This window comes from Dunckerocampus dactyliophorus, chromosome 2, assembly GCF_027744805.1.
Source record: "Dunckerocampus dactyliophorus isolate RoL2022-P2 chromosome 2, RoL_Ddac_1.1, whole genome shotgun sequence".
Lineage (NCBI taxonomy): Eukaryota > Metazoa > Chordata > Actinopteri > Syngnathiformes > Syngnathidae > Dunckerocampus > Dunckerocampus dactyliophorus.
Genome location: NC_072820.1, coordinates 29,733,877 through 29,744,593, shown reverse-complemented (window position 1 = coordinate 29,744,593; position 10,717 = coordinate 29,733,877). Strand labels below are relative to the sequence as shown.

General features: G+C 37.4%; 1 protein-coding gene across 3 annotated transcripts in view; it reads right to left on the bottom strand.

Annotated features, from left to right (window-relative positions):
* Window positions 1-2,317: 2,317 nt before the first annotated feature.
* Window positions 2,318-10,717, bottom strand: part of LOC129195071 (disintegrin and metalloproteinase domain-containing protein 12-like) — a 102,455-nt gene continuing 94,055 nt past the window's right edge. For all 3 annotated transcript variants that reach the window (XM_054800791.1, XM_054800796.1, XM_054800804.1), the window contains 5 exons: window positions 10,505-10,640; window positions 8,360-8,474; window positions 7,926-8,189; window positions 6,367-6,473; window positions 2,318-6,299 (listed from right to left, as the gene is read on the bottom strand). In XM_054800791.1, coding sequence (XP_054656766.1) covers window positions 6,230-6,299; window positions 6,367-6,473; window positions 7,926-8,189; window positions 8,360-8,474; window positions 10,505-10,640 — 692 coding nt within the window. In that variant the 3' untranslated portion in view covers window positions 2,318-6,229. The remainder of the gene's footprint in view (window positions 6,300-6,366; window positions 6,474-7,925; window positions 8,190-8,359; window positions 8,475-10,504; window positions 10,641-10,717) is intronic.

Here is a 10,717-nt window from a genome sequence, read left to right as displayed (position 1 = left end):
TGTGACGTATAGATCTGCTAACATTGGCCTAATTCTTGTGTCATATTGCATTTTAGTCCTGGTGCTCGACTCAAAAAGTGAGCATATCTAGCGAATTCCTTTGTCCGATAATCTATCTCGTTTGTAGATGTATATCATCATGGAGTTCTCTTTTTTTAACATTTTTTTTAATCTCCATGTCCCCTCACGGGCTCGGTAGGCTTGCAGTAAATGCTGATGCCATCTCCGAATTAGGTTAACAGTGAAACAGCGGAACTTTCATAGCCAATTTTAAGATGAACGCCTGGACATAACCTGGTTGGGACTAGGTTATGAGTTTAGCCTAAGTTACTATGGTGATACAGCTGCTTTAAAAGAGAGCCAACGTCGCTGAACAAGCAAATTCGGCTTTACACTCAACACAGCTCACTAAGTCGCTTCGCAGAATGCCCCCCATCTCCTTCACCTCATTGCAGTTTGTCTCCAACAGTTTGCAAGTCCTCCACAAAAGGGCGCTGTTGTCATCATTAAATGCTTATGTAAAAAACTGTTCTAATATTATTAATAATAATAATCTTGGACATTTGCAAATATAAGTTAATTTTAAGTAAAAAAAATGAATAAACGGAGTGCAAAATGTCAAAAGGGTACCATCATATTATTTAAATCAGTAGAATTGGCAGCTAAAAACAAATAAAAAATTTAATTAAAAAATATAATTATAAATAGATGAAAAAGAAATAATTAAATTGAAAAAAGTCTATTTTCTAATTAAGAAAAAAATACTTAAAAAAAATACTCTTTCAGTTTATTTATATAGTGCCAAATCACAGCAGCACTTATCTCGTGGTACTTTGCACATGACAACATAAATGAAACATAAATGAAAACAGAGAACCAACTGAAACCCCACATGAACAAGCACTTGGAGAAGGAGGCAAGGAAAAACTCCCTCTGGGGGAGACACCTTGAACAGAACCCAGGCTCTGTGGGGCGGCCGTCTGTCTCGGCCGGTCGGGTTAAGATATAAAAATAGAGTAGAGGGATAGATGGTAGATCAAGCAAGAAGTCTTAGTCTTAGTCCAAGGAACACAGAGGAGTGTTTCTGATACATATTAGCATATGAGCGTATGTATCAGGGGTCAGTTGAGATGACTTTTAAATAGAGAGAGGGTGTCTGCCCCCTCGGATTGAGTGGGGGAGATGGTTCCATAACATAGGAGCCTGATAACTAAATGCTCTGCCTCCCATTCTACTTCTGAAAATTGTAGGAATGGCAAGTAAGTGTAAATTCTGGGAGCGTCGTGTTCTCCTGGGTTGATAGGGTACTAGGAGCTCTTTCAGAGACACTGGTGCCTGACCGTGTAGTGCTTAATATGTACAGTAAGAAGGAGAATTTTAAACTCAATTCTACATTTGACAGGTAACCAGCGCAGTGAGGCTAATATGGGTGAGATGTGATCTCTTCTTCTGGTTCCGGTTAGAATTCATGCAGCTATATTTTGGATTAACTGAAGGGTCTTTAAAGATTTCTTAGGGCAACCTATTAACAGAGAGTTACAGTAATCCAACCTAGAGGTCACAAAAGCATGAATAAGTTTTTCTGCATCTGACAGTGGCAGAAATGTTCTGGTTTTCTTTGTTTTGTAAATGGAAAAATGCTGTTCTTGACACCTGTTGTATTTGGGAACTAAAGGTTCTGATCGAAGGCTTCTGACTGTATTGTGGGGGGTGAGAGCAACACCATCTATGGCAGTAATATCATTTGCAATCTTGTCTCTGAGGTGCTGGGAACCAAGGACTATGATTTCAGTCTTATCTGAGTTCAATAGTAAACAGTTTGAGGTCAACCAGTTCTTTATGTCGTTAAGACATGCCTGGAGTTTGGACAGCTGACTAGTTTGGTTAGTTTTCATTGATCAGTACAGTTGGATGTCATCTGCATAGCAGTGGAAGTTAATGGAGGACAGGGGGACATATTAAAGGCTGAACAATACAGGTCCTAGCACAGAACCTTGTGGGATGCCATGACTGACCTTCATGTGTCTGGATTCTCTATTACTAATGGATGGATACAAACTCCAGGCGATCTGACAAATGGGACTGAAATCATTTTAATGCAGTTCCTTTAATGCCAAGGACATGTTGTAATGTTCGTACTAGGATCTGGTGATCTATTGTGTTGAATGCTGCTGTAAAGTCTAATAAAACTAATACTGAAACAAGGCCTTTGTGAAAGAAGGTGGTGAGGAGGTACACACGGTGGCAAGGGTTTGACACATGTGGTTTAAGAAGTCAACACAGCCAAGGCAGACTTTGAACAGCGTTTACTGCACATTATGATGTATCAAACATTTGTTGTATAAAAGGAAAATACAATGTGTTCACCTGTAACACAACATACATTGACAACACACATTTACACACACACACCTCACACACACACTATCATATTGTTTTGTTTTAAAAAAAAAAACAATCAAAGTAGTGCATCACAAAAGAGAAGTGTATCAAAAGGTAACAAAAGTTCATTTTTCTTGTCGCTCATGTGATGCCACCAACAGAACAATGCAGTGTGTGTATAGGAAATACGAGAAAATGTGACAAAAATCAGAGGAAAACAGAATATTTGTTGTCGCTGTTGCGGTAAAAGCAGAGCAGTCTTTTGTCGGCTTCAAGTTTCAGTCGTTCTTTTAGAATTGCACAACATTTGACCTGCAGAGGGCAGCGTCGTGCCCACAGAGCAACAGCAGATTGAAATAAAAGCAGTGTAAGTTCACACTTCAAATTTCTTGTCATCATTCATAATTGATGCTTAGAAGCAGTTGTAAAGAAATGCTATAAAAAGGTTTACAGCAGTGGTTTCCAAACTTTTCACAGTTGCGTACCCTTTCAGACATCTGACTAGAAGTCATGTACCCCCTTATCCTGCACACTTGGAAGAACAAACCACACATTGAAACATCTTTGATATGTTATTAAATATATATTATGACATTATATTAAAAATCTTCATTTTAACTGCACACATAGGCTACTATTTTAAAACGGAGAGGGTTTTAGGGGGGTACGATATCTTCTGGCAGGTTTGTTTTCTGTTTGGTGAATTTATTTGTATTTGTATGTGTTTTGAGTATTTGAGTGGTCACCAGCTGTGGCAAGATGTGGTGAACTGTGATCTTTATGCTGTTTTGCTGTGCTTTGTCTGCAACAACATGGAAATAATCAGTACAATGCAACTCCAGTTAGAATAAATACGAGGTCTGCATGGTGGCCTAGTGGTTAGCATGTTGGCCACACAGCCAGCCATGAGATGAGGAAGACCTGGGTTCGAATCTCCGTTGGGCATCTCTGTGTGGAGTTTGCATGTTCTCCCCGTGTGTGCGTGGGTTTTCTTTTAAGATTAAACATTTTCAATGCACGTCATCATCAAACTTAACTTATTTAACTTACTTAACTTACTTACCCCTTCAGAAAGGACACGGAGCATGAAGTTGTTCATTGCTCTGTGTGCATCATATGAACAAATAAGTAAGTTTGATGGTTATTTTGTACATTGAGTGTTTAATCTTGAAGATTTCATTTATATTGGTGTTCCATTCCCCGCACGGTGCAGCGGTGAAAACCGTCATTGTGAGTGGGGATTAGTTGTATGTATCGTTGTATTTCGGATACTGCTTTATCATGATTGTCAAACTTACCCCTTCAATTTGGTATTAAATTAATAAGCAGACTTAAACCATAGGCATCGTGAGTGAAGTGAAAAAAGTGAAGCTCAAATTCAAGGCATTCAAACGGAAGAATGCCAACATCAGACTGGAATAAAATCTATGTAGAATGATTACTTATCTATTTATTAGTGCTCATGTCAAACTATCAAAATGTGAACATGCAAAATACACATTTTTGACCTGGAATTACTATACTGTTAATTAACAATTAATTTTGTTCAATATTTCAAGTTCATTAAGATAAAATGATTCATGTTTTTTAGGTGTGCAGGAGTAGGGGTACATGACTTCAGGTCAAATGTCTGAAGGGGTACGTTTGGGAACCACTGCTCTACGGCAATCTGCCTACCCCCAGGGGTACGTGTACCCCACTTTGGGAACCAACCTCGGGTGTACAGCATTGGTTCTCAAACTGCGGCGCAAGTACCACAAGTGGTATGCGGGCTCTATTGGGTGGTACACTTGAAAGGAAAAGTGCACTTTTTTTTGGAAGTTTGCCCATCATACACGATCCTTATGTTAGACATGAACACACATGTATTTGACTTTTCTGTGTGTTCTAAAGATATAAAAACAGATAAAAAGAGGCAGCCAAGGATGCATGTAATGGGAAGCATATATTCTGCCTAAAAAACAATGGTCCATTTACATAATGTGACCTGCATATTAACCAAGCTACAGCGGCATTGTTATTAACATTGTTACGCCCAAGAACGTTACTGGTGTAGTGACACCTTGCCACACCACGCAGGCTAGCGGCTAGCAACTGGCTTCACCACACACTCGCTCACAATGCCTCAGGCCACTACTGAAACATACTGACATATTGGAGCTGTCGCCACTGCTGCTGTGTGTTTTTTTTAGTTTGAAAATGTTAAAGGTTTGGTGTAGTGTTCCTTTCTATGTTGCTATGTGAAATCAATGTGCAAAGGAAGAAAGTTCCTGGAACACTTTAAACGACCAAAGTACGGCAAAATAGTCCCCCAAAAAAAGTCTTAACCTATTACGACATGGGTACAGCATGTATGTAAAACCATAAAACCTCGCTGGAGGTTTTTGGAGGTGTTTTAATAGCGGGCTTCCTAGGCGGAATAGGTGTGTCCCATTGCGTGCATTCATTACTTGCCTCTTTTTAGCTGTTTTTATATCTTTTATAGCTCTAGAACACACAGAAAAGAGAAAGATGTGTGTTCATGTCTCACATAAGGATTGTGGATGATGGGCAAAATAAAAAAAATAAAAAAATAAAAATGATATTAGTGATACATACATATGAAATAATTGTGCAAATACAAACTCACCTCACAAGCCTACGAGTACAAGCCACAAGCTAAACCGTGATGGTAAAGCGGAGGTAGTGAGGAGGAAACTGTGGTACTTGCATGGCACAGTATTATTGAGGTGGTACTGGAAAAAGTTTGGGAGCCACAGGTGTACAAAATATGACGTATAGTATATGACCCTTCAACCTCGCACTGTAATATCCTTCAAAATGAAAAGGGCTCCAGCTTTGGACAGCTTTTTGAAGTTTTGACATTCACTTTGTTAGATTCACAGATTGGCTATTATTAATACTACTAGTGATACTACTAATTGTGGCGTTAATGAGATGAAAGAAGTACAAGTTCTTGGCTCTTAAACGTGTATCAAATGTGTCAGGCACAGTGCACCATGTGGCAAATAAATAGGGAATTATATAAATACTTCATTTTCACGTACCTGAACTTCTAGCACCATAAGAGGATTGAATGGGGGGTGGGGGTTGGGTTTTGGGGGGGCGTCGTAGTGCAAATGTTTTGTGTTTTCATCAGCATCACCACCATCATCATCATCACGTCGTTTCATCGAGGGATGCCCCGATCCGATCGGCTGCCAATCTGCTGTATTTTGAAGATCGGATAATATCGGCCGATCCCGTTGCTATATAACGTTCCTAACTCTTAGACACACTCCGACATGGTAGGTGCCGTAATGCTCCTCAAAGCTGGTTGCCACTTGACTTCCGCTGAAGTCTATGCTGGTAAAATAAGTGGAAAAGGTAAAAAACAGAATTCTAAAAAATTACAGCGGAAAAAATGGAATTTGGGAAAAAATAAGATTTTATAGGACCCTAAGAGAGTTTATCAAAAAATATATATATTCTAAATGACACCACAAAGTGATCTATAACCATGTCAAATGATTAGTCCTACCCTAAAAGTATTTTACACGCTCATTTTTTCAATTTTGATCTTTTATTGGATTAGGGACTCACGCAGGTTTGTTCCAAAAGCCAAACAATGTTGTTGGTCATGCTGCGTAACAAAAACGTAAATTCAGCAATGCTTTGGTTGCATTACTTTTAATGCCTTTAAGAGCTATTTTCATAACCATATTCAATTCCACAAATTCATGTTTCTAACAGAAGCTTATTATTATAAAAAAAAATTAAAAAAGGATCGGTACCAGATCGGATCGGCAAAACTATTAAAAACAATCGGATCGGAAGCTAAAAAATGTGGATCAGGACATCCCTGCTTTCATCTGCTGTATTTGACGCTGGCGATGACGCAAGGCTTTGGTAGTGTGGCGGGCTGCTTGGCGCCGCTTCTGAACACGACAGGAAGCACGGGTGAGAAGCGGTGTGGGGATCAAACGCTGAAATTTACCAGCTCACCTATCAGGTCTGAGTGAGCCGGGTATCGATGCGGAGGCTCGCAGCAAGTGGAACGTTCTGGGGTCGGCGGGGAGGGGCTTCTGAGGAGGACTGGGACGCTCCGGTTCCTGGTAGAGGACACACAAACGGAACAATATCAGACAATTACCAACAGAGGGTGCTCTTTATTAGGCAAGCGAGGCTGTGATGGCATCGCTGTTATCATAACTGAATGAAAATTCAAATTATTATAAAATACATGAATTAAATGTTAAAGTTAGACAGGCAATTATTAATATTAACAATAAGGACAATTATTGTCATTTGTATTAAATATATTCAAACGTAAATACATTTAATCTATATTAAGTTAATATAAAATTAAACTTAAATAATTTAATTAAAATTAAATGAGTAATTAAATCATGAAAGGAATGGTGACTCCTATTACTTACATTAGTATTATAATGATTTAATAAATAAATTACAGATGATCATTATTAGAAAATAAATTAAATGTAAATGTTAGACTGGGAATTATTAACGACAACAATTAGTCGTTTTTATTAAATATATTCAAATGTATATAAATACATTCAATCTACATTCATTAATTAAATATATAATAAAATGTATCTAAAACTCATTTAATTGAATTAAAATCAATTGTTAATAAAATAGAGATAATTAATCCTATTGCTTACATTAGTATTATTACTATTAAATAAATTAAAGATTATTATCATTATGAATAAAATAAGAATTATTGTAAAATAAATGTATTATAAAAATAAATAAATTTATAAATTTAGTTCTTTATTTTTAATATATATTTAATAATATGAACAATTATTGCCATATTTATTAAAAATATTCAAATGTAAATACAAACATTCACTCTATATAATTTAATTAAAATTACATTATTAATTAAATAACAGGGATAATTACTCCTATTACTTATATTATTACTATTAAATAAATACATTAAAGATTATTATTATTATTATTATTATTATTATTATTATTATTATTATCATCATCATTATGATGAATAAAATAAAAATTATTACTATCAGGAATATTTCAATTCATAAAATTGCAGGTCCTACAAAAAAAACAAATTAAAAAGTAAATGTACTAATAAAAACAATGTCGAGTTAAACCAAATTTGTATTTTTTAAAATGTTAAGGGGTTAAATTATTAATTTTTCAATCTTGAAGTATTAATTTAAATTTGTGGTTTAATTTGATGAAACATGTTCATCCAACCATGAGGGATTACACAGTCAGCTAATCCCAACATTTTGGTGCACATCCAAATGGAAGGTCCTGAAAATTTATTTCTGCAACAAGATTGGGAAATTTGTTCATGAATAATTCACAAATATTTATGCAAGTGTTATCTTCATTGCTGTGACAACATTAGACAAGCATTTAGTTCATATTTTAGTTATTTGATGTATTTTTCCACTATTTTCCTGTGCTCGGGTTTCCTGGAACATTCCGAAGCTTAAAAACTCGGACAAGACAAGCATTGCATTCTGCACGTACCCTATAAATTTTGTGTTTAAACTCACCATCACCATCCTGCAGGCATTATGGCGTGAAGCGCCGCGGCAAGCCATGGCTGATGCCCTGGGCGTGACGCGAACGTGAGGAAGGGGGACCCTGTGAGGTGGCGGTGGCGGAGCGGGAGGTCTGGGCTGATGTCGCGTGGCGAGGGACACGGTGAGGGAAAGGGGCTGGTGGAGGTGGGCCGGTGGGCACTGGGGCAACCTGCGCAGGCTGTGGGAGGGGTAGGGCGGCGGGGGGAGCTCTGCCCTCGGGCCTCGATGAGAAGGCTGTGAAAAGATGGAGATATCCTGATGATCATCACACGGCATGTGCTCACATTTAGACGCTATGTAGACCCCCTGCTAATGCGCGGCAGCTGGCGCTCCATGTCCATGTCAGGGCGCCGCACGGCTTCTTGTGTTGCAATCCATTACTACAGTCTGCAAATTGTAGTCACCTTAAAGATTGCAGCACTCTGAGGCACAGGCGGGGCCGGTTGAGATGGGGATGCCGTGCTCCTGAGCTGAGGCTGGCTGGGGGTGGCGGGTCCACTGGTTGTGGCGCTCACGGATCTGAGAATACAAGGAGGAATACTCGTTATCCAAAAAGCAAAATATGTGAAGATATACTTTAAACCCTCCCCTATTATGCAAAACTGACTTTTTTGATAATGTTCTATGTTTCACTACAGCCTGTTTAAGGATGTGCGGCGAAGCCTGAGGAATGCGATGTTTCCATCACGTCGTTATGTCATGTCATGTAATGATGTGCATTTCTGTTAAAAATGTACTCCTGTACGTGTAAAAAAACGATGTGTATTTGTTTTTGTTTTGTTTTTTTACCCTTGATTCATGTGTATTTGTGTTAAGAAAACGTGATTAATGTACATTTATGTTTACAAAACCTTGATCCATGAGTACCTATGTTTAAAAACATTGATTAATGTGTACCTATGTTTAAAAAACCTACATTTGTGTGCATTTTTGTTTACAAAACCTTGATTCATGTGTACATATTAGGGGTGTAACGAGACACCCAATTCACGAGACGAGACAATGCACGGGACTGGGTCCACGAGAACAAGACAAGACAAGATTTTAACATAAATTTTAAGAAAAGTACAATGAAAATACATGACTGGGCAAACAAGCTTTTTCATTTAACCGAGTCACAAAACAATTCAGGGGCGTTTTGAAATGTTTATTGTCCCACAAATTGACGCTCGAGGATATTATTGTCACCATTTTTGAGACCAAATAAACCACTGTTATGATAACATACTGTATAATAACAATAAATAATAATAACTACTCAATATCTACTTGTCTTTTTACGTCAGGGCTGTCCAGCTGTACTTTGATACACTTTTAGAACTATATACTTTTAGTTGAAAAATTATAAGAAAAAAACAACATGTATATATATATATATACACATATACACACTAGGTCCCCAACTTACGAACATCCGACATGCGAACTTTCAGAGATATGAACGCAAACTGACTGTTCATGTATTTTGTCTTTTGGAACTCTGTGTGTGTACTGGTATACACGGTGCTGGAATTGAAAATTAAAGTATTCCTTTAATTTTTTTGAACAGTGTATATATATATATATATATATATATATATATATATATATATACACACACATATATACACACACATATATACATATATATATATATATATATATATATATATATATATATATATATATATATATATATATATATATATATATATATACATACACACACACACACACACACACACACATACATACACATTATACATACATATACATTTAAAGACAAATCTTGGTGTTTTTATTAGTTATTAGTAATGCATGTTAGCTTTTTCTAGTCACATTATGCCTTTTTGCTCTATTTTTCCACTTTTGCTGGCTTTTTATTTTATTTCTGCAATGAGTCATGTTCTACAAATGGCTCCTGCGCCACACTTTGGACACCCATGCATGTTTTTCCAGGAAGGCATGGTGCAGCAAGGTGACGAAGGATTGTGTCCAAACTCTACTTTTTTGACTTTCAGACATGCACTGCACGGCGTGACCGAGATGGATCTAAAGTAAAATTTGATCAAATGTAGAATTAGTACAGCTTCTGCTTGGACATCAACAAGGAGTAAGCAGCTGTTCAACTCAAATGGGGGGAAAAAAAGCCACACGTTACTCACTCCAAGGTAGGTTGGATTGCAAGGTACTATACATAAAACACTTAATTTTCGCTTCCAATAATGCCTTATACACTGCCACTTACATATTACTGTATTATCATTCACAGTAGCGATGCCATAGTTCACAGTCCTGCCCTGTTCTCACATACAGCTTTTCTCCAAACGAGAAATCTCGTCACGTTTTAATCTAGTACATATGGTTTAAAACCTACAAAACCTTGATTCATGTGTAATTATGTAATTATGATTTATGTTCCTTGGTGTGTACATATGGTTTTAAAAAAAACTTTATTCATGTGTACCTATGTTTAAAAAACTTAATGTATGTATATTTATGTTTATCAAACCTTGATTCATGTGTACCTGTGTTTGAAAAACATAGGTACAACAGGTACAACAAGTCACCTGATCTTGTCAGTTGGATCCTTCTTGGCGGTGGACAGCATTCCTTGGAGGGTTTTCCTCTTGACGCACGCCACCACGCTGCCTCCGAGGAGCGTGAGCAATACCGCAAAGACACCCGCCGTCACACTGATGCCATCTGCTCGGAAAAAAAACCCTCAACGGATTTCAAGTGACACGACGCAGAACTGCAGTCAAGTACAATCTTGATGCGTT